The following is a 25680-nucleotide window of genomic DNA, read 5'->3' on the forward strand; positions in this document are numbered from 1 at the left end:
CCCCAGCCCAGACTACTACACACAGCAGTGTCTACAGATGAGTACATGTTGGTGTTCGGAGGTCGCAGCATCACTCCCACCACCCACGACTCTCTCATCGCCTACTCCTACGCCTGCAACCAGTGGATCAGGCTGCTCTCCAAAGGTCTGTTAATTGAAATTGTCAAGTGTTAGACTAGCATATTGCAAATGTGACAATACTTGGTAATAAAGCCAGTAGTATAAACCACCTCAACATTATGCTGTAATTGTGTATGTGAATTGATTATCAAATTTTGTATTTTCTTTCATGTGGGAATAGTTTAGTTAGTCCATTCCCTTTTAGTTTACACTTACTCTTTAACATTTTTAACCTTAGTTTAATCAGTTGTAATAGGGGTTTTACTAGTGATAGGTTGGTTTTAAAATTATAGGTTCTGATTCCACGACTATTGCATATGTCCTGTACTGTACTAAGTCAATACCAAATAAATACTTAAATGTTGACATCCATTCTGGATTAAGGATGTGATTCAAATTACAGGCCAAACTAACTACACAATGAATAGAAACAGTTTAAATTGTAATAGAATGATTTTTATAATTTCTTCTAAACAGACACAGAATTTCTATTTACCGAAAATTCAATTTAAACCTAAAAATAATTGGTGTTTAAAATAAAACAATTTAATTAATTGTTCTTGTATGAAACAAGAAAATATCTATTCCTGCTTTCCTAAAGGGCTTTGAATGGTTTCAGCTTTTTTGGGGACGGGAGAATCATGGGGATATTATCTTAATTGCAGAGTCTTTTAAAATTCACCAATTGCACCATCGAAAGTTTGCAAATTTACTGTGGCCACAATAATAATTTTCTCATGATCAAAGTTGATTCTGGAATCAGTACCGAATCCAAAATCATAAAGTTGAATCGATTACCCTTTACCATGGGTGCTGAAGATTTTGAGTAGTTAAAAATCAGAATCAGCCCCTCTACAGCTTCTCATTGTCCGCAGATGTGCTGAGTGTAGGCAGTCCGCCTCCGTCTACATACGCCCATGCCATGACACTAGACCCTGAGTCGTCCAACACCACAGTGGTGTACGTGATGGGAGGGTTCACGGGGGGTGTGCAGAGTCACGTCACCAGGATAAACCTTCCGGCCGACCTCTGTAGACTGTGGACCAACAAGGACAAATGCAGGTGGGTTTTGATAGTTTTGTACCTGTGGAAACATTTAATTTGCTGGTGAGTGTATAAACTCTCTTGTTAAAATTGTGGGCAGTTTAAGAATTTAATTGAAGATGGGTGAGTTGAGCATTTAAAGAGTCCGCTGTTGTGAATAAAATTACTGATCATTTGTTGAGTACGCCAAATGTTTAACTAAACCTAATTCAAAGAGTGAGCTGTAGTGTCTTTTATGTCATAACATTAAGTATACACGTATAACTTATACGTGTATAAGTTTACGTGTTATACGTGTATACGTGTAAGTATACACGTATAAGAGGGGACACCTAATGCTAATGCTAATAGTTTACCGATTTTGGCAAAGTAGTTTGGGCTGCTTGAGTCAACAAAAACTACATTCTACAACCTACAATAAAGAAAAATAAAAAACAAAACTGACTTACCGACATGCCCGAATCGGTGTAGTTCGGGCCGCTGACACTACTCTGCAACAGTGCTGTTCAGGTAACGGTAGCCTCCATTAAATGTCTTTTCTAGTACGTGTATGACAATGGTCATAACTATCACAGTAACATCTGAGAGGGAACATATAACTTTTTGTCATACTGCAGCAAAAACAGCCGTTTTTAATGCATGCGTCGCGGGTCTAAAGTAGCATTTTTACTCTCTAGGGAGTAAAAATCACTTTTAGTCTCAAGGGAGTAAAAATCAGCTGTTGTAAACAGTTGTAAATTTCGATTGTGGCAGTCGTATCAAACAAAAAGGTGGATCGATTGGTATATTAGGTAAGGTTTTAGCCTATTGTTGTAGATCGCTCAACATATTGATGGTATAATGTACTGTGTAACACAATAATTGTAATGGACGAAAGGATTGAATCACTTACTTAACAGCTGCTTATTTACATTAGCAGAATTGAAAACAAGCCGTTTTGAGAGGTTATCTTAAAAAAAAATATTTTGTTTTCTAGCTTTGTTTGTTAATTAATGGTGCAATATGACAAAAAATATAGTTCACCACACGGGCAAAAAGTGACTCGTTAATCATTTTTCCTAACTTGTCTAGCCTACATTTTCCCAACTTGTAAAACTTGACCTCGGGTCAAATAGAGTCACTTTAGACCCTATAATATACTATTAGGTTGTAGGAAACTCTGTGAGATGGTAACTGTGTTCTTCTGTGGCAAACATTTAGTTTCAAATGTTAAATATAAATTGGATGAAACGTGTTTATCACATGTCGTATCTGTTCAAGGTCGTTTCTCGGATGCTCGTACTGTGCGGTGATCAGTGAGGCCGGCAACTCTACGAGTTACTGCTACAGCAACTCACGTGGTGCGCTCAACGACCCCTGCCGCGGCCTGCAGGGCACTCACAAGACCAACAACGGTGTCATGTGCAGTCGAGAGTTCCTGGCGCAGCGCACATGTGAGCAGTACACCTCGTGTAGTGACTGCCTGGCGAGGTGGCCCAGCCACTGGGAAGAACCTCCGGTGAGTGACAAAGAGAACTTAGAGATTTTTGTTGCAGTTTTATTCAACATCTTGTCCACCAAATCTCACAAATTACTGAACTCTCATACACACATATTGTTTTGAAAAAGATTGTGATTTTAGATAAATGGATAGCAGCTAGCTTTTCTTAGAAAGAGTCCAAGTAGTAGGCACTATAGTGTACTCAGAAGACACTAAAAACAATAGCTAGTCTATCTGCATTTTTTCTGAGTCTTACGTCTAACATTGAGCCACTGACAGTTCACTGATGTGAATACGAGAAAAATACGGCATGTTTCAACCAAACCACACTGAAAGGACAACTTATTTCAAGCTATAACATCTTTTGTGAAGCATCAACTAACGTAGGCCTGGTAAAAAGTATAAGAGAGATAGTAGTAAATCGTGACTGTAGTACGATCATTCAACTAGGTTTTTTTAAGAAAAAAAAAATGCTACAACTATTCCTTGTAGATGGGACTTCTACGCCAGTTTCAAAAGTCAATTGTTCCACTTTGTTTGAACTAGTGTACATGTTGCTTGAAATCGAGCAATTGCAAAGTATTACAGGATTTGCTTCAAAACGAATGACGGTCATAATTTCCGATGCTTTTAAGAGTCAACTCAAACTACTCAATGATTATTTATTATTTAACTAATGGAAATACTCACGATGTTCATAACAGGTTAATGTAATCAACATTTATTGTAAATATCTTATCTTTTTTAAAAAGCAGATCTTATTTTTAGTGTTTTAAAAAATTGTTTCCCACTTATAGCCAGCCACATTAGGTTGTCCATGTTAATCTTCTAGATAATTTACACATTGAATGTTTACAATTAACGAATTAACATATGTTCTTCCTCTTACTTTTAATTTCTGGAGTTTCATAACAATGTTTATTTCCCATGTTAATCTTATGGAGAAATAGGAAACTTTTAAGGACCCCAGGGGCTCACTCCTTAATTATTTCCCTAAAAAGAAAGTTTCCTGCACAACTTCACATTACGCTCTTTCCAATGACACCAAAAACATGTCAATCGGTTCAGAATTTTCGTAGGAGTAATTGTCACAAAAAACCTGCTTGCGAATTAAATAAGTATAGATGTAGGAATTCATTTTTGATTTCTAAGTAGGCCATTTTAAGAAAAACATGGTAAATGTCAAAAATTTAAAAAACAAGACTTGAATTTTCACTTGTTTCTAGGTGTGCAAATGGTGCAGCAAATGTTCGCGGGCGCGCTGCATCTCCGCCACAGCCGAGTGTGACAGAGACAACAAGTGTCGCAGTGTTACCAACGTGACACAATGTACAGAGACACAGTGTGCGGCCAGCGACTGTAACAAGTGTCTGGGTCTGGGCAACTGTCTTTGGACCAGGTATAGTGGAACAAGCTTAATTTTAATTACCTTCATTTGGAAAATTGTTCAGTTTATTTTTGTTTTTTTTTACTCTAGAACTAAGAGGATCAATGAAAACCCAGCTTTGAAACACTGCACAGTTTTGGATCTAGGCTTTAACTACATAACCCAATCAAGGTCATTGCCTTCTCCTCCCCTATGGCCAATTAACCTTAAGAAGGCTCTAGTGCCCAGTGCGGGGCGATAGAGGAAAGGCTTGATTATGGCAGAACTTAATGCCTTTCCAAAAACATTGGTTTTGCTACCAACTTTCTAGCTACCTGAGACTTAACCTCCTCACACCCCTGACAGTAACTTTCTGTGGGGTGTTGAGGGAGTACAGTCAAACAACCCTAAGAAGGCATATCACAGGTGGGGTGATGGCCAAATAAATCTTAGTTTCTTTTTCAAAAACTAATGTTAAACGCAAAACCGTTCTAGATCCGTCGTTAGATCCACTTGCTAACCCTATAATTTTCCCAACCGGAGACTTTGGTTGGGGTCCCTGATTTAAACAAGACAAAAACAGATCCTATCGTAGAAATAACTTAACAATGCTATAGTACGTTATGTACTGGTTGGCGACAAGAGAGGAATTTAGCTTGCTACATTAGGTTTGAAAAATTCACTTTAAAGTGTGTTGTTGACATCTACGTTCTCATAGAGGGCACCCGCCTATACAGTACATAAGAGATACCCAAAGCAGTATGAGAGGGGATCTACTTAAATATTGTAGGTTACTTTTATAATTTTTTACAACATTATATTTTTTATATTTCTATAATCAGGCATAGACTTTAGAATGACTCTTTGATTGAGGCCTTGCTGTTTATGTTTTTGTTGTTTATTTTTTGTTTGTTTATTTTTTTGTTACAATTAAACACAGTTTTGCTCGAGCAACAGGTTATCTAGTGTAACATAAATTAAACAGGAGATTATCATACCATCCTCTTATTACCAGTCGTTTACTTAATCCCTCCCATGCCTATTACACAACTGTGTGTTTGATGGATTTTTAATTTTAAAATTCATCTTAATTGATCAATAATCCGCTTTATTGCAGACAAGTATTGCTGACACCGGAACAGGGAGTGAAGGTAGCAGAAGATCCGGTGTTTGACTGGAACTGCGTCGCGCAGGACTTTGCAGACAGAATCAGCATCAAAATGAAGAGCAGCGGCGCAACGTGTCCTGCACGTTGTAGTCATCACAAAGACTGTGACACCTGTCTTACGTCTCAGGTTAGGATGAATTAACAAAGTTGAGACTTCTAGATAAAAAAATAATTTTACAAAAAATTTGAGTTTAATTTTTTAAACTAGCATATAATATTTTATTTAGTTAGTTTAAATTAGTTACTTAGTAAGTAGACCTACAAACAACAAATTTTATCCAAACATTTATTTTCTTATCCAAGCTTCTATCCTTGTATGGTATGTAATGTACTGTGTTTAGTCGTTAAATATCTCAGTAAACAATTGCCGTAGAAAAATAGTGTACTAAATTATTTTAGTTTTTAAGCTATAAACTGAATTGGAAATTTGTTATCATTTTAGGGTTAACATTTGAAAAAAATTAAAACCATCATATTTAACAACATCATGTTCTTATTTCCCAATCATGTTTATGAATGGAAAGTTCTAGCCCGTGACATTCTGTTCTTGCCAAATTTTATTAAAAACGCACCACTATTGCTCAAGTAACTTTGTACACGGACACATTTTTGCATTTGAAAACTTTAACGAACAATGTTTTTCGCCTCTGGAGCCATCCAAACAAACAAACATACTATCTGTTCTGGGTCTAGGTGTTGCCGTACCTCCTACAACAGTAAATACTAAATAGCTCCTTTCTTATAAGGGAAATTCGTTAAAAATACATGGATAAGAAAATAGGCCTATCTCTTCTATTCTGGCTATTTCTGATTGAAAAAAACTCATTTGGTTTCCTCATTAAACACCATATAATAACACAAGTCCTTTACCCTTAAATTTATCTCAAACTAGGTAGATACACTGAATATTGACTTTTGACAGTTTAATTCACTATCTTACAATACCTAAGCGATATTGTACCTAACACTGCACATTGCAGGGTGCCGAGGGAGGGTGGCACGAGTGTCATTGGTCGACTGGCCTCAATGAGTGTATCACTCCGAGCTACCAACCCTTGTACTGTGCCGGAGGAGTGTGTGGACTGGTCTTATCAGGTTGGTAAACATTCTTTTATTGTGACTAATTTATTTGGTTTAAACAACATATAAGTTGAAAGACTGGTTTGTTGTGTAGCCAAACCAGGGAAGCTTCAAAGTACGAAACAGGGAAGAAAAATGCTCACAATGAGGCTGATGCACCCTTTCACAACCAATTTACCAATGAATGTGGAGGAAAAATGCTCACAATGAGGCTGATGCACCCTTTCACAACCAATTAACCAATGAATGTGGAGGGAAAATGTTCACAATGAGGCTGATGCACCCTTTCACAACCAATTAACCAATGAATGTGGAGGAAAATGCTCACAATGAGGCTGATGCACCCTTTCACAACCAATTAATGTGGAGGGAAATGCTCACAATGAGGCTGATGCACCCTTTCACAACCAATTAACCAATGAATGTGGAGGGAAATGCTCACAATGAGGCAGATGCACCCTTTCACAACCAATTAACCAATGAATGTATGGTAAACTATATTGTTTTTGTCTTTTTGGTTTCATGTTTGTTTTTAAATCCTAATGATTTCACAGCAAATCTGTTCTCAAGCAACTTACATTTTAAATATAAACCAACGTAACCTAACTTATCCAAATGAGTTAGAGTAAGCAAAGATTGGATTATTGTTGAATGTTTCAGCAAATGGTGGTAATGCTAAAGTTGTACATGGTTTAACAAATGCAAAGTGTCACATATAAACAAAGCTTAGGTTAGTCAGCTTTATTTTGATGGACCAGAGTTTTTTACCAGAATTTAAAACATTGTGTATGGTCTACCAGCTTGAGGTATCAGAATCTTACTACATATGTACCCATAATCAAGCATAGTAACTTTTGGTGCTAACATTTTGACAAAGTAAAACAATCACCCTTACTTTAACACTAATTTTGTGAAAAATCTTAATGTTTTTTAGGAGGAAACAACGAGCATTGTCCCCAGGCGTGCTCCAGCTACAAGCAGTGCTCTACATGTCTGCGTCATGCCCATTGTGGCTGGTGTTCTCTGGACGGAACTAACTCAACTGGACAGGTAAGTGAATGTTAGCTAAGCCTTCATAATCGTATTACAAGAGATATAAATAAATTATTTCTTTATTTAGCCTGAGTACATCAAACACAAAATTCTGTTAAGTTTTACATGACAATTTTTTTCATACAATACATAATTTTCTCTAGACACCTGGTTCTCTCCCTGGAGCCTAGAATTTTTATAAAAAACCTTTCAACAATTGTTTAACAATTTCTTTTGTTTGATTTCTAATAGGTTCTTAAACCATAGTTTTTCTCATTTTTCATCCTTACCACTGCTAGAAGTACACTAATGCTGGTTGTAAATATTAATTGTTGTGGTATACTTGTGGGTGGAATCCAGAGGGTTTTTATCCAAACTCACTCTCAACCTCATTGCAAAAACTTAATTTTACCGAATGTTTCTCATCTTACAGGGAGTGTGCTACGAAGGCTCATTAGATCGGCCATCGTCAGGACCAGAACGTACTACTTGCGAGCGGCTCTTCGAACATGAACATCCTACAGTCACTCTTATCGTGGAGGCCTCATTCTCCTGGCATTACGTCCGATGTCCGCCCGAGAACGAGTGTGAGAACGGCCATCACAGCTGTGACCACGTGAGCGAGCAGTGTGTCGACCTGCCGCAGGGCTACAAGTGTGTGTGTGGTGTCGGCTACCGAGCGGAGAACAACGATTGTGTTCCGGTTGGCTTTATTTTTTTGTAAATTCTTTTAGCCGTAACACATTTTTGTATAGTTACATTCTCTATGTTGGGATGCTTATAGTGAGTCAGAACTGTTGCTTTTGATTCATTAGGGATTGCATATTTCCCTAATAATCATCATTCAAATAACTTTAGAGTGGTGTCAAAACATTTGCCTCATTATCTGTGTTTTGGGTTTACAGTTTGAAATTATTTAAGCACCTTCACAATTGATGTACACAGTTTAGCCTAAGAGTGTTTCATAATGACTTTGATCAAAACAATTTTAAAACACTGTATAACTGTTATTTTCAAAGCACTAACAACTTAGTACTGTAAATCCGATCAAATCTCAAATTAGAGGATCTATTGTTTTTTATTTAGTATATCCTAAACTTGTTGTAGACATCAATATTAAAAACATTATCCTTGAGTTAGAGTTTTGCAAGGTAACCTCACTACCAACCATCGCCAATTGAGTTAACATCAGAACTAACTTTCCATCCAGTTTATCAACCTATCAAACCTGTCTTACACGATGAATGTTATAACTAAACATTGTGTGTTTTGCAGGTGTGTCCTAAGGGGTGTGTGCGAGGTACTTGTATCGCTCCGGACCACTGCCGTTGTGACTTTGGCTACGTCGGAGCCAACTGTTCCATCCAGTGTCAATGTAACGGTCACTCGGAGTGTGAAGGACCTGACAAGCTGGACCACTGTCTCATGTGCCATAATAACACTCAGGTAAACAACTTTATAAAAAGAAAGAATTCAATTTCAATTTTCAATTTATTTATTCAATAACAACACAATGACAAAAGGGCATTATAACACTAAGCTACATAAGCCTCATAAAAGGCTTGTCCGTAGCATTTCTTGATTTAACTTAATGTCTTTTAGATGCATCTCGTTGAGTCAGCCATAATTTAATAGTTTTCCCTTCCTAAACAGTATCAAAGCCTGAACCAACAAACTTAACAACTACATACATGAGTATAAACATATAAAATTGAAACACAAAAAAAAATAGTTGAGCGAAGAAAAACTGTAACAAGATCGATACAAGTAATACTGTAATTAGTCATCTTTATTTTCTTTATATTGGAAGTTTATGTTGTGTGACAAATTATTGCCGACATTATCCATCACAGAATGGAGCTTGAAGAAAATTTTAATTGGTGTCCATCTCTTGTCCATCAATTTGGTAATTTTCCGAACGGACGCAAGACCTAAGCCTTGAGACGTCTTGTGAGGATCTGTCCATTGTGTTCTTTTAACCTCAATTTTTCTAATTTTTTTTTTTTAGGATATTTTGTTTCTTTTTTTAACCGCTTACATTCCTTTGTATCATTTTCTTTCATGATTTTTCTAGCTTTTTGTACTAATCTTGTTATGTTTTAGCAGGATCTGATTCAAAATCCCCAAAACTAGTTTTTTACGAATAATGATGAAATATAATCCCACAATAATCCAAATTTTAACCATCGTTGTCCTATTGTGAGACAAGCCCTTATATGTAGTGTCTACGCCAGTGGTATTTTTAATGAATGTATTATAAACTTTATTAAGGAAAACCTATGAAAATCCATCTAGTTTTTTTTTTTATATATTGTCCTCAATTCAATCAAATGTTTTTGATCCCTGGTATGTATTAGCACTTATCATGGGTATGTGTTATGTTGTTATCTGTGATTTAAATACATGCTTAAATTTTTTAGATAAGAAAAATCTTCAATGGTAAAATAAATGAAAATTGATCAACTAAAGGTACACTTTTTCTATCGGGTCATAATTTCATAAGACAGGAACCACTGGCTTTTTCCTACTCTTAATATGCTACATTCCATCTCTATGAATTTTGGTTCATGTTATCTATACTATAAAAATTGTCATTACTTAAGACAGACACAATGTTGTGTTGCAGGGATCGCAGTGTCAACACTGTAGGCCGCTGTACGTCGGAGACCCGACAGAGGGGGGAGAGTGTGTCCCTTGTGTAGACTATTGTAACGGCCACACTCACGTCTGTGTCAACGAGAGTCTTAAAGACTTCCCCTTCTCCCCCTCCACCCCAATACAGGAGCTGGTGGAGTATTTGCAAGACGGACCTACCACCAGAGCCAAGTGAGCTACTGTGTTGTTATTTTAGGATTGTTGTGTTAGGATCACAGAAGTGATCTTTGTTTTTGTGTATAATAAAACTCACTCTGTCCAGACTCCTTGGGATCTAGGCTTATTACTGGGAACTGCTAACATAGAATAAGCTTAAAGACTTCGGCCACACAAATACCTGGTTCTCCTATTAGATTTCTACCTCTGAATCCACGTTCTGAAGCAACAGGTAGCCTATGAAAAACTCCTTTACCAACCAACCCTCTCTTGAGTCTGAACTTACAAATGTCTCATACTTGCAGATAGGCCTAATTCAAGTTTCCTAACTCAAATTTTCCTTGGTTGAAAAAAGCTCTCAGTGACAGTGGAATATTCTAATTACTGTGTAAAGTTTATTGTGTTAAGTCTATGTGTCCCTTTTACCAGGAATCTCCCATTCAGTTAAGCCTGTAATCTCAAGAAAAATTGTTAACACTTAAGCTATAGTTTATTCAAGCCATTAAATGAAGTCACGGAAGTGAGTGGAAGGTATCAAATCACTATAATTCCAGGTGTGTGTGGTGCGGCAACCACACGATGGGCGACAAGTGCCAAGACTGTGTGGAGGGATACTTCCGAGGCACAGAGGACCACCGCGCCAGCTGTCGGCCGTGCGAGTGCCACGGTCACGGAGACACGTGTGACCCGGTCACTGGGGAGAAGTGCAACTGTGCAAACAACACAGAGAGTGACCCCACGTGTCAGTCCAACAAGAACAGGTATGTAGTTAACTGTCCTGTAGAAGGGGACTTGTGGGCGAGTGAAGCTGCAAGTGCCTCGTTAGATTTGTATTTCTTTCGGGAAAAATTTGATATCTTTTGTCTTTGTCGTTTTGCAGAAAAATCTATGTTTTTTTGTTCATTACGTGGGTTGCCGGAGTAAAGTACTGTAGCTCTTTTTATATCTCGCATGAAAAATAATCAGTTAGACTTGTGAAGACGAGCTGCATATTTTACTACTTGTTAGCTTCACTGACATCCATTCATTCAGATGAGGTAAGAAATAGTTCAGATTAAAAAAATTTTGTTAAATATACCTGGGGATTTGTTTATGACTAGTTAGGTTGGAAGCAATTTCGGGCTAACTTGTATAACGATTTACAACATTTTCGTTCAGTGAATTATTTGGGTTTTAATGGTGCAGTATGACAAAAAATAGTTCAATTGTGTCCAATGTTTATTTCCGACACTCACTCATTTTCTAACCTCAGCTTCCCTTCGGTCGTTAAACTTTCATCTGGAAAAGAGTCATTTTTGTTTAGGTATTGAAGAAGCATGCTAATTTCATGAAATTATTCGTCCTCAATGTGTATGAGGCTAATAAGAACTCAAACGCTGTCACATCACTAGTTATCATTAATTATAACATAGCACAAATCAGTATTATCATAGATTCTTGAGCTATCATCTGAAATAAATTGAGAACAAGTTAGAAAACTTTACGATTGTACTTGTGTAGCTGTAATCTTTATTCAAACAGGTCATTGACCCCTGCATCTATGTCTTGCTGTTAGCTCAGATCTATGATCCACTTAGTTACCGTGTGTGTTTCACCATGGACTGTTTGTGTTTCAGTCATCACTGCTGGGCGCTGCAGTGCTCCAAGTGTAGAGAGTCGTACTCCGGCACACCCACGGAGGGCCATCAGTGCTACAAACAGATGAGTGTTGACTACAAGTTCTGTCTGGACGCTAAGCTGATAGAGGAGTGCAAGATGAAGCCTAAGTCCCTAAATGTTGCTCAGACTGTGAGTTTCTCAGAGACGTGCCTATATTATCGCAATTGATGAACTGTAGACGATTTTACTGGCATGTTAAAGAGAGACTTTGGTTATGTTCAGAAAATCTATTGTGTCTGCAGTTAGTAACGCTGAAGGTTACTCCAGTATTGATCTTTGATTGACATTTATTTTATCTTCTCTCTGATATTAGGACAAAATATTAGTTAGGACCTTTTATTGTGTGTCTATTAGCCCTTAGACTCAAAATTTCTCCGATAAGTTAGCTCTGAACTCTATCCATTAAAAGATCCTAATCATCCATTTGGCTGGATCCACTTTATGGGGTGCCATTTTTCATTCTGTGTAGTATTCATGTTTATTTCACCAGCCAGAAACTATTTTAAAACTCGACAAAATCTTCACTATTTTCTTGTACAATTTGTTACGCTTTTCCATAGCCCTAGGAGATGCTGCTTGTCATATCTGTTTTAGCATGGTTTCCTCTTAGTTACATCAAATCTTCTCCGATACTTTTAGAACATTTGTTACAGTGTTAACCATCGTATAAGGACCAACCAATTGTTTATTGTTGCAGGTATTTTTCATGGTTCAGCCGAGGTTTATGAACGTAGACATTCGCCTGACAGTAGATGTGACGCAGGGAGGGCTGGACTTGTTCCTTAGTCCAAGGGATGACACTTTTGTGGTGGATGTTAACATGTCTACTGGAGCTCACACTATAAACATGGACCCCAGGTAAGACAGGAAATATCTTGCTATGCACTATTTGGATTGGTTTTCACTGCTAAATTATTACTATATGATAGTTCTTGTAGTAGGGGGTTTTGGGAAAAAGGATCCTGTCGGGGGAGTTGGAACATAGTTTGGGTGAAGGAAGGATGTTGTTAAGTTTTTTCAATTTAATTACATTTTTTACTATTTAATTTTTTTTTCATTGAATGGTCTAGAAGTACTTTACAATTTCCAATTAACTCTCTATCTAGGGTCTTCATTATTGTTCTTTGTATTCTTAATAAATTTTACAGTAATAATAAGTGGACTTAATAATATAATGAGTTGCCAAGGAGTAGCCCGTTTTGGATGGAGATGACAGTGTAAAGTTGGAGAGTGAAAACGGGTCATCCAACGTGTGGCAATCTGGTCAACAGTTCCATGTAGTGAGACACAATGTCAAGGGTCTCATCACACTGATGTATTACATATGAGTGTTACATTGCAGATACACGTGGCACCATGGAGATGACAGCGTACAGTTGGAGAGTGAGAACGGGTCATCCAACGTGTGGCACTCTGGTCAACAGTTCCATGTAGTGAGACACAACGCCAAGGGTCTCATCACACTGATGTATTACATATGAGTGTTACATTGCAGATACACGTGGCACCATGGAGATGACAGCGTACAGTTGGAGAGTGAGAACGGGTCATCCAACGTGTGGCACTCAGGTCAACAGTTCCATGTAGTGAGCACAACGCCAAGGGTCTCATCACACTGATGTATTACATATGAGTGTTACATTGCAGATACACGTGGCACCATGGAGATGACAGCGTACAGTTGGAGAGTGAGAACGGGTCATCCAACGTGTGGCACTCAGGTCAACAGTTCCATGTAGTGAGCACAACGCCAAGGGTCTCATCACACTGATGTATTACATATGAGTGTTACATTGCAGATACACGTGGCACCATGGAGATGACAGCGTACAGTTGGAGAGTGAGAACGGGTCATCCAACGTGTGGCACTCAGGTCAACAGTTCCATGTAGTGAGCACAACGCCAAGGGTCTCATCACACTGATGTATTACATATGAGTGTTACATTGCAGATACACGTGGCACCATGGAGATGACAGCGTACAGTTGGAGAGTGAGAACGGGTCATCCAACGTGTGGCACTCAGGTCAACAGTTCCATGTAGTGAGCACAATGCCAAGGGTCTCATCACACTGATGTATTACATATGAGTGTTACATTGCAGATACACGTGGCACCATGGAGATGACAGCATACAGTTGGAGAGTGAGAAGGGGTCATCCAACGTGTGGCACTCTGGTCAACAGTTCCATGTAGTGAGACACAACGCCAAGGGTCTCATCATACTTATGTATTACATATGAGTGTTACATTGCAGATACACGTGGCACCATGGAGATGACAGTGTACAGTTGGAGAGTGAGAACGGGTCATCCAACGTGTGGCACTCAGGTCAACAGTTCCATGTAGTAAGCACAATGCCAAGGGTCTCATCACACTGATGTATTACATATGAGTGTTACATTGCAGATGCACGTGGCACCATGGAGATGACAGCGTACAGTTGGAGAGTGAGAACGGGTCATCCAACGTGTGGCACTCAGGTCAACAGTTCCATGTAGTGAGCACAATGCCAAGGGTCTCATCACACTGATGTATTACATATGAGTGTTACATTGCAGATACACGTGGCACCATGGAGATGACAGCGTACAGTTGGAGGTTGGAGAGTGAGAACGGGTCATCCAACGTGTGGCACTCTGGTCAACAGTTCCATGTAGTGAGACACAACGCCAAGGGTCTCATCACACTGATGTATTACATATGAGTGTTACATTGCAGATACACGTGGCACCATGGAGATGACAGCGTACAGTTGGAGAGTGAGAACGGGTCATCCAACGTGTGGCACTCAGGTCAACAGTTCCATGTAGTGAGCACAACGCCAAGGGTCTCATCACACTGATGTATTACATATGAGTGTTACATTGCAGATACACGTGGCACCATGGAGATGACAGCGTACAGTTGGAGAGTGAGAATGGGTCATCCAACGTGTGGCACTCTGTCCAACAGTTCCATGTAGTGAGACACAACGCCAAGGGTCTCATCACACTGATGTATTACATATGAGTGTTACATTGCAGATACACGTGGCACCATGGAGATGACAGCGTACAGTTGGAGAGTGAGAATGGGTCATCCAACGTGTGGCACTCAGGTCAACAGTTCCATGTAGTGAGCACAACGCCAAGGGTCTCATCACACTGATGTATTACATATGAGTGTTACATTGCAGATACACGTGGCACCATGGAGATGACAGCGTACAGTTGGAGAGTGAGAAGGGGTCATCCAACGTGTGGCACTCTGGTCAACAGTTCCATGTAGTGAGACACAACGCCAAGGGTCTCATCACACTGATGTATTACATATGAGTGTTACATTGCAGATACACGTGGCATCATGGAGATGACAGTGTACAGTTGGTGAATGAGAACGGGTCATCCAACGTGTGGCACTCTGGTCAACAGTTCCATGTAGTGAGACACAACGCCAAGGGTCTCATCACACTGATGTATTACATATGAGTGTTACATTGCAGATACACGTGGCACCATGGAGATGACAGTGTACAGTTGGAGAGTGAGAACGGGTCATCCAACGTGTGGCACTCTGGTCAACAGTTCCATGTAGTGAGACACAACGCCAAGGGTCTCATCACACTGATGTATTACATATAAGTGTTACATTGCAGATACACGTGGCACCATGGAGATGACAGTGTACAGTTGGAGAGTGAGAACGGTTCATCCAACGTGTGGCACTCTGGTCAACAGTTCCATGTAGTGAGACACAACGCCAAGGGTCTCATCACACTGATGTATTACATATAAGTGTTACATTGCAGATACACGTGGCACCATGGAGATGACAGCGTACAGTTGGAGAGTGAGAACGGTTCATCCAACGTGTGGCACTCTGGTCAACAGTTCCATGTAGTGAGACACAACGCCAAGGGTCTCATCACACTGATGTATTACATATGAGTGTTACATTGCAGATACACGTGGCATCATGGAGATGACAGTGTACAGTTGGTGAATGAGAACGGGTCATCCAACGTGTGGCACTCTGGTCAACAGTTCCATGTAGTGAGACACAACGCCAAGGGTCTCATCACACTGATGTATTACATATGAGTGTTACATTGCAGATACACGTGGCACCATGGAGATGACAGTGTACAGTTGGAGAGTGAGAACGGGTCATCCAACGTGTGGCACTCTGGTCAACAGTTCCATGTAGTGAGACACAACGCCAAGGGTCTCATCACACTGATGTATTACATATAAGTGTTACATTGCAGATACACGTGGCACCATGGAGATGACAGTGTCAGAATCAGAATCAGAATCAGAATCAGAAAAGCTTTATTCAAGATTTATACATTATATACCTACATGAAATATATGCATAAATACAGAATGGCGTCAAAACAGCTTATTACTAATTAAAAATACTTTGTTAAACTAAATAAAACAGGAAAATTTAATTAATGTAATTACATGTTGTAAAACTCTTCAAATGAGTAAAATGCTCTATCAATTAGTAACAATTTAAGTTTTTTTTTAAAAGACCTAATGTTTTTTATATCAAATATTTCTTTTGGTAGATGGTACAAAAACCTAATACCTGCAGCTGTTGGTTTCTTGTTATAAAACTCCAGTTTGTGTTGTGTTACGGATGGATAATTTTTATGCCTAGTATTATACCTATGATTATCCCCCAGCAGTGGCACCTTGTCTTCAGAAGCCCTCACATGCATAATAGTGTGCAATATATATGAGCTGTAAACGGTTAGAATTTTTAATTTAGGAAAATATTTTTTGGCCGATTCTTCATCATCCAGATTTAACATGATTCTTATTGCCCTTTTTTGAAGGATTAGAATACTTTGTAAATTTTGATTACTTGTAGCTCCATATAACTCAATACCAAATGTAATGTGTGAGTTGATATGTGCATGGTAAACCTTAAGCAATATCTCAAGGGAACAAAATTTTGACAGATTTCTTAAGGCAAATAAACCCGAGGAAATTTTATGTAACAATTTATCCGTATGGAGTGACCATGATAAATTTTCATCAAGCAATAAACCCAAAAATTTTGTTACCTTTACCTGAGTAATTTGGAGATCATTTACTTTAATACAGAATTCTGGATTTTTCTTTTGTGCTGTACTGAATGACATAAAATTGGTTTTATTAAAATTGAGAAATAATTTATTGAAGTTTAAGTAGTTTTTTATAGATAACAGATTGTTTTGGGCCGACTCTTGTATTTTATTAAAACATTTACCAGAAACCAACAAATTTGCATCATCAGCATATAGACACAATTTTGCCATATTATCTGTTAATGCTGTTGGCAGACCTTTAATATAACAAAGAAATAAAATGGGACCAAGAATCGAACCTTGAGGTACACCATATTTGATACACCTCAAAGAGGATTTTACATTTCTTAATTGGTTGAAATTATTTATATGATTAATTTCCACATATTGTAATCTGTTTTCAAGGTAAGATTGAAACCAATTTAAAGCATTGTTAGCAAAACCAAAATTTTTTAAAATTGAAATTAATGTTGAATGGCAGACACTATCAAAGGCTTTACTAATATCCATAAACACCCCGACAGTGCTCTCACCCTTATCAATAGCATCAATTATAGTTTCTATCAAATCAATTGTTGCAGTGACAACAGATTTACCGGGCCTGAATCCATGTTGCTCAGTATCAAATAAGCTATTATTTTCTAAGAAATTCATTAATCGTGAATGCATGGCACGCTCATAGATTTTTGATAAGCATGGCAAAATAGATAATGGTCTGTAATTAGAAGGGTCCTTATTGCTACCAGATTTATGTAATGTTTTAATTTTAGAGATTTTTAATTTACTTGGAAATATTCCTGAAATGAAAGAAGAGTTGATTAAATGAGCCAATGGTTTAGCTAAAACATCTTTAGCACTTTTTAAAACAGGCATAGGAATTTCATCAAAACCACAGGTAAACTTGTTTTCAAAAGAAGAAAGAATCTTGTCTACTTCAGCTTCATCAACAGGCTTTAAATAAAATTTTACTGAATTTGCAGGATTTGAGATTGCACCAAGAGCTCCCGAAGACAAGTCCCCAATCCTATCTACCAAACTTACAAAATGATCATTAAATATTTCACATATATCATCAGGTTCAGTGTATTCAAAGTTACCAATTTTTAATTGGATTTCATTTTCACGAACTCGGTTTCTGTTTAGTTCCCTATTAATAATATTCCAAGTAGTTTTTGAGACATTACTGGCATTTCTTATATTGCTTTCGATATAATGTCGTTTAGTACTATTTAATTGGGCTGCGTAGCTTCTTTTCAGGTCTTTTAGCTTTTTTATTAAAAACTTATCCTTATTTACCCTAATTTCTCGGCTTAATAGTATTATTTCATCTTTAGCTAACTTAAGTTCCGGAGTAATCCAATTTTTTGATTTTGAACAGGCACGAGACTTTAACTTAGGAAAGCAACTATCAAAATAAAACATAAGGATATTAAAAAATACATCATATTTTTCCTCTACAGTCGCTAAATATAAATCAGTCCACGTTTCCTGTGCAAGATAATTTTTGAATTTGGTTAAATTTTCAGGAAGGAATTTTCTACTAGATTTAATAGTAGGTTTGTTAAACTTTTGTTTAGAAGAGATGTCCCGAATTTCTAAGAGTTGAGCGTCATGATCAGAGAGCTCAGTGATTAGGCCTGATACTAAAAGATTGTTTTTAGGAATTGTAGTAAATATATTATCAATACCACTTTCACCCTCTAATGTTATTCTAGTAGGAAAGTCTACCAAATAATGCATATTATATTCATTTAAAATATTATTGAATATCTGATAGCCCTTGGAAAACTTAAGAACGTTAATATTAATGTCTCCAGCCACAATTACTCTTTCATATTTTTCAAAAATAAGGCCTAACAAACTATCTAATTTTTCAAGAAAAATATTTTCGTATACAGATCCTGGAGTTCTATACAAACCAACCAATAAAAATATGAAATCATTAACTCTCGCCTCAATCATACAACATTCAAAATACTTATCCTTAACCAAATTTTCAACTGCAGGAATTATAATTTTTTTTACTTTAATATGGTTACAGTCACGAGAAAGAATCATAACACCTCCACCTAAGTAGGTTTTCCTACAGTAATAGCTTACAATATTATAGTTAGAAATGTGTGCAAAACTAATTTCATCATTATTGAGCTTGTGTTCACTAAGAATAACAAAATGGGGCTTTAGTTCGTCTAAAATAATTTCAAGGGATAAAGTACGAGATGAAAAATGCTGGATATTTTGATGGAGAATTAATACGTTAGAGGAATGTTTGTTTGTTACAATAGGAGAGGAGGTGTTATTTTTGAACATTTTTACATTATTTACAGTAGTATCTTTACACCTCAAACAACCATTTGGCAAAAAAGATACATTTTCAGAGATGTCTAGTGGGTTTTCAAAATCCAAATTCATAAAAGTTTGACTTTCCAGTCGTTTTTTGTTAGTTAAATGAACATCATCCATGTTATTTTGACTATTATTTATGTGTATTTCATTATCAATTGAATGTATCTTTTTTGACAATAATAATTTCCTATCTATAAAAAATCATTCTCATTGCCGCCAGAAATGGGAGTCTTTGGCAGATCAATATTACCCTGGGTATCACTTGTACTCTGCTTTTCACTACCACTTTTGCACTTGATATTTTCACTATGCTGTAACTGGTAGTGTGATGGGGTGAGTGGAGGGAAGGTGTTGAGGCTGGCCAGGGTAGGCACATCATCGTCTGGCCTCTGAGATGTTGGATGGTCATGGTGGGGTGATGGACCTGGAGTCGCCACAGCTTCAGACATAGCAGCATCCTGCTCAGTAGCTGACAACTTTGTATGCCTCTGTATTTCCTTTCTAAGTCTTGACAGAAAAGCTGAATGAGACAGTCCATTTCTCAATACTCGATCAGAGTCCTGGTCATGGGAGATGATGATGATCCTAGCTCCGGTCTGTACATGAAAATATAGGGCATTTGAGACAAACTGGTGAAGCTTAATATGATCTCGCACGCAGCCCATCGGCGAACAAATCAAGGTTTTTAGTTTTTGGATTTTAAAATGTTTTGTGAGCTGTGAAAAAGATTCCTTGTAATCATCATATTTTGGCTTTTGAAAATATTCAGGCTTTGTCACCAAACTAAAAATACTGGCACCCTCATTTATCACCTGACAAGTTAATTTAGTATCAATGAAATCTTCTTTTTTTGGCCTTCCGAATGTTTGTCTAAATGTAACTGCCACTCCGGCGCTCATGTTTCTATTACAGTTTATGTCGGCAGAAATAGTATGAGCAAACGCAACTGTGGAGTCAGCTTTATACTTTTCAAAAGTTTGTCTCATATTTTCGTCCCTAACATCAACCATGTTTTCTTCAAATGTTAACTCATTGTAAGATGGGTCTTGGGGTTGTGGATAAAAAATATCTCGCAACATGCAAGCAATTTTATTTTTGCCCAATCTGTTGAAGTGAAGGCCGTATTTTGTGTACAGCGTACGGGAGAGGTCACCTAGTGGTAACAGAACTGCATGCTTAGCATTATTTACCAACTGCTCTATCTCCATATTCAAGCAAGTAACTCTATTATTTAGTTGGGCTGCATGATACTTGTATGGTAATTCTGCTACAATCAAATTAGTGTGCGCTGTCATATCAATGATCTTCTTAAAAGCATCAAGTAGAGGTCCAGCAGAGTTGTCTTCACTGAGATCATCATTAGTTCCAGCTATAATAATAACGTAGTCCTCCGATCCGAATGACTTTGTAAGTGCTACAAGGTTCTCTGTAACCCCATTGAGCTTGGCGTTAGGCTTGTATATGCTGCATATATTATCTACTCTGTTAGGCCAAATCTTCGTTAAGTACGAGTAAATATCCCTTCCATGACTATCTGCCAAGATTAGGATGTTGCGCTTTCCCTCTCCAGCATTACTAACTAGATGATTGTCACTATGTTGTATGTTTGTTATCAGGGGTTGCTTCTTTGACTTATGGTTTGCTATAGTTTTAATACATGATTGTGGATTATATTGCAAAACTATGTCTACTGTATCATTGGTCTCAGAAGATGATAATACTTCAAAGCTGTTTCGTAATGCAATTGTTGGTGAAGATTGTTCCTGTACAGGTGCATGTTTTGTCTTTTGTGTCTTATCCTTCTTTTTCTTTTTGTTTCCTTCATTACAATGGGCTCTGGTGTTATGAATCCACTGTTTATTATTGCCATTGCCTTTGCTGCTAGGAAGTTGGGGGCTTACAATGCCGTCACACAGCTGACAGAGTAGCAGTCGCGCAGTGACAATGACGTGTAAGCCGCACTCAAAGTTGCTTACTTGCTGTGCAACCACAGCATCGCCTAGAACCACGCCATTAAGCCCAATCTGCTGTAGAAGTGTCTCCGCGTGCCGCTTATTAATGCCCCGAGCTGAGTCATAATGTAAAGCCGAATTAGCTTGGCTGTCGAAAAGAACCAAACTCCAGTGCGTTCCTCCTTTTACAGTATTTTCCTCCCAGTTCACAGTGTTGCTGTTATTAATACAGAAGAAAACAAATTTCATATCACTAAAAGACAAGTTGTTTAAGGTTTTCTCAACGTCTGTTTTAGTTTGGAGCTTCAATAGCTGCGACACCGCAGGCCCAATAAACAATATGTCATTTCTCAGTTTTTGAGATTCTGACTGAAGCATTGCAAAGTAGGAAGAGATTGTGTCATCTGATAACCAATTATCATTTGAACGTAGTTTTGGTTGAAACGTTACATTAGACAGCAAATTAGAACTTGATAATACTGTACTGATCGTGGAATTACTCGATGCGTTTTGTTCAGTTTGGGTCCCAGCAGTCATAGTAGATTTACTTTCTTTGTTTGTATGCATTTGTGTTAGTTCCTCATTTAGTTTGTTAATCAGGCATTCCTTATTTTTTAACTGCCCTTTTAGATGAGAGATATCTACCTTGAGATTTTCTATTTCAGTTCTAAATTTAGAGCATAACTCATCAGACTCTTCTTCAGCTAACCTCAGAGACGTTTCCATTTTCCTTTTTTCAAACATAAGTTGATTGTTGATTTCGCTCAGTTCTAAAACACTAGTTCCATCCTCGGATTCATTTTGTTTATCAGGATCATAAATAAACTCATCTGCTGTATTGTTGCAAAAAGAATTAGCTTCATCAATTGCTAGTTGTAGCGGGTTTGATAATTTCTTGGACGGTAAAATATTTTCTACATACATAGAGAAATCAAATATATCCATTTGTTTGCAGGTGCCAGTTTGACCAGTTCCAAAAAATTTTAACTTATATTTGTCTTTTTCAATTGTAGTTATTAAAGCAGGCCATGGCTTATGACCTTTTATCTTAGCAAAAACCACATCATTAATTGAAAACATTATTCACATTTGCAGAAAATTTATTTACTATCCAGTGATGTAGTTCATAAAAAAATGGTTCAAATTCAAAATAAACATACAGCTGATTAGGTACTATGAGCAGTCCTTGATTGATAAAGTGTACAGTTGGAGAGTGAGAACGGTTCATCCAACGTGTGGCACTCTGGTCAACAGTTCCATGTAGTGAGACACAACGCCAAGGGTCTCATCACACTGATGTATTACATATGAGTGTTACATTGCAGATACACGTGGCACCATGGAGATGACAGCGTACAGTTGGAGAGTGAGAAGGGGTCATCCAACGTTTGGCACTCTGGTCAACAGTTCCATGTAGTGAGACACAACGCCAAGGGTCTCATCACACTGATGTATTACATATGAGTGTTACATTGCAGATACACGTGGCATCATGGAGATGACAGTGTACAGTTGGTGAATGAGAACGGGTCATCCAACGTGTGGCACTCTGGTCAACAGTTCCATGTAGTGAGACACAACGCCAAGGGTCTCATCACACTGATGTATTACATATGAGTGTTACATTGCAGATACACGTGGCACCATGGAGATGACAGTGTACAGTTGGAGAGTGAGAACGGGTCATCCAACGTGTGGCACTCTGGTCAACAGTTCCATGTAGTGAGACACAACGCCAAGGGTCTCATCACACTGATGTATTACATATAAGTGTTACATTGCAGATACACGTGGCACCATGGAGATGACAGTGTACAGTTGGAGAGTGAGAACGGTTCATCCAACGTGTGGCACTCTGGTCAACAGTTCCATGTAGTGAGACACAACGCCAAGGGTCTCATCACACTGATGTATTACATATAAGTGTTACATTGCAGATACACGTGGCACCATGGAGATGACAGCGTACAGTTGGAGAGTGAGAACGGTTCATCCAACGTGTGGCACTCTGGTCAACAGTTCCATGTAGTGAGACACAACGCCAAGGGTCTCACCACGTTCATCACACTGATGCAGCGCAACACTCTGCTGTTCGTACACAACCTGACAGATCGGTTGATTCTCACATTGCCTGAGAAGGTGCACGACCTTGGCTCAACCAGGTTTTACATCGCGCTCACAGCGGTGAGTATACGTCGATGGAAATATCAGCGGAAATAGATGCAACATAAGTTTCGAGTAGGCTTTGAATTATTTCTTCCTGGATGATTTTAAACGGCTTTGTTTTTAATTATTCTGCATTTTTCTGTATCTTAATTTGGCATGGAATTTAAATTTAACCTTAATTTTTACAATCTGAACATTTTGGAATTGGTCCATCATTCGTTCTATTTGTTTAACTTGGTGACTTTGATTGTGAAAATTGTGAGGGCAACAAAACTCTACAGGAACGGTCTATTGAAATTTTGTAGGAAATCTCTTTATTTAATTTTTCTATATTTTACTTGATGACTTGATCAGTGGTTATGTTTTAGGCTATGAGTTATTTTTTTTTATTAAAAGGGAATCATTTACATAATTCACTAATATAAATTATAATTTCTTTGGTTTATTTATTAATGTGTTGTAGTTGCAAAGCTTAAAATGTTTTTTAAACTGTGAAGACTAAGCTCATTAACACTTAAATTTGGTGTTGAAACCTTGAGTTGAATTTAATAGTAATCATAGAACCACTATCAATGTTGAGTTTTTATTTTATGCCCGCAGGTCGGACAACCCGCATATGGCACTGTGTTCTTCCGTCAGGACCAGTTGCACATCGACCTGTTTGTCTTCTTCTCCGTGTTCTTCTCTTGCTTCTTCTTGTTCTTGGCAGCGTGTGTTGTCGCGTGGAAGGCAAAGCAAGCGGCTGATGTGCGTCGGGCTAGACGCAGGCATGTTGTTGAGATGCTACACATGGCGAAACGACCTTTTGCGTCGGTCACGGTTAGTAGTATAAATTGTTTACATGACTAGATGTTAATTTAAAAAAAAACTATATTGTTAACTGGTACTCATTTGAAGTATTTTATATGTGGTCTATGTATTTCCATAACACAATTATACCTTAACTCCCATATTAGTAGTTTTATGAATTTAAAATGATCATGTTTTTAGTAAAATATATTTATTCACCTTCCAATATCCTAGCAAGTTCTATACAATAGTGTTCAACTCTAGTCTCTGTCTGTTGGACCAATTATAATTGATCAGACGTGTTTTAATAATGACGTGACCAATTATAATTGAGTAGGACCTAATTATAATACATGGTGGTACTCCAACAAAAGTAAGTTAAGGTAAGTAAAAAGTAGTTTTTTTTATTTTACTTTAACAATTTTCTGTAATGTAGCCATTACAGCCTACCCGTTACTAAATTATTTTTAGCTAAGTAATAATTTGACTATTTCCCCCACTCTACAGGTTATGCTGGATCCCAGCCGCAGTTCGCCTCAGAGAGCGCGCCGAGGTCGCAGTCGCCCACACGGAGAGATCCGTCCTGTGGCTATTGAGCCTACGGACGACGGAGTAGCAGCAGTGGCCACCGTGATTGTCAAACTGCCTGGCAACAACATTCCTGTCAAGATGGCTTTGGCCTCGACGCTCATCCTGCTCTCCAGAGTCTACCCGACAAACAACCGAGCGTTTCTGCGGAGACGGAGCAGCCACAACTCGTAGTCACGTGCGGTGAGCTAGCGGAGAAGTTGTTTGTAGGCAACTTGCTTATTAAGTTTACCTGATTTGGCACGGTAAGAGGATACTGAATTCTCAGATTAAGAGGTAGGTGACCTGCAATAGTGATAAGGTTGGTTTGATTTGCTGACCTTTTTATTCTGATTCTCAATTATGGAGGATTTGTTGGATTTGAGATGCATTTTAAAGCAAGTTTTTAAACATTTTAGTCAACTCCGTTTTATATAAATCGATAGCAGATTTCTAAATGCTTTAAATGGATTCTCTATTTGCTTTGGTCTAGATCAATTATAAAAACATTGTAATTGTTTAGTATCAAAACTTTTAATATGTTAATTAAAATTCACCACTTTTTAATTAATAACAAATTTTTACGAGATCGTAAAAGTGTAAAAAGGTGCAAATAAATCTTGAGACTTGCGTGTCAGCAGGAGTACAATACTTGTGTTTAGTTGTAGAATCTAGTCGTAGAACAATTTAACGTCCAATCGTCAGTGTTTCGTCGTAAATACGAGACTGTCCGTTACTGTGCTTTCATTTTACGCTGTCCAACGGCGGTTATGTCTTTTATAAGATGGTGGTTTGTAATAGTAGTTGTTGAATCTATTTTTTGTATAAGTGGTGCTGTTGTATACATTTTACAAAGGTTGTAGCAGAAAGGTGGGTAGTCTGTAAAATGCTATTGATCTACTCAATAACTGGTACTGTCCTGGAAATCTGTACACGTTGTTTACAGCATATTTGATTTTTATACACATAAACAATGTTGTGTCTTGTAAAAACAAACTTATACTATGTTGTTTAAATTATTTACATCAAAGTCTAATCGCAA

General features: G+C 37.9%; 1 protein-coding gene across 1 annotated transcript in view; it reads left to right on the forward strand.

Moving 5' to 3' along the window:
• Window positions 1-25680, forward strand: part of LOC128999693 (multiple epidermal growth factor-like domains protein 8) — a 54348-nt gene extending 28668 nt beyond the window's left edge. Inside the window, exons 30-45 of the mRNA XM_054426320.1 lie at window positions 1-145; window positions 996-1182; window positions 2425-2662; window positions 3871-4043; window positions 5128-5305; window positions 6159-6273; window positions 7193-7308; window positions 7724-7993; window positions 8566-8736; window positions 9917-10116; window positions 10656-10862; window positions 11718-11889; window positions 12458-12618; window positions 23054-23300; window positions 23883-24101; window positions 24579-25680. Of these exons, the coding sequence (XP_054282295.1) occupies window positions 1-145; window positions 996-1182; window positions 2425-2662; window positions 3871-4043; window positions 5128-5305; window positions 6159-6273; window positions 7193-7308; window positions 7724-7993; window positions 8566-8736; window positions 9917-10116; window positions 10656-10862; window positions 11718-11889; window positions 12458-12618; window positions 23054-23300; window positions 23883-24101; window positions 24579-24833 (3054 nt within the window). The 3' untranslated portion in view covers window positions 24834-25680. The remainder of the gene's footprint in view (window positions 146-995; window positions 1183-2424; window positions 2663-3870; window positions 4044-5127; window positions 5306-6158; window positions 6274-7192; window positions 7309-7723; window positions 7994-8565; window positions 8737-9916; window positions 10117-10655; window positions 10863-11717; window positions 11890-12457; window positions 12619-23053; window positions 23301-23882; window positions 24102-24578) is intronic.

This window comes from Macrosteles quadrilineatus, unplaced genomic scaffold (genome assembly GCF_028750875.1).
Source record: "Macrosteles quadrilineatus isolate MER2022 unplaced genomic scaffold, UCM_ALF_1.0 Scaffold_8__2_contigs__length_117827958, whole genome shotgun sequence".
Classification (NCBI taxonomy): Eukaryota; Metazoa; Arthropoda; class Insecta; order Hemiptera; family Cicadellidae; genus Macrosteles; species Macrosteles quadrilineatus.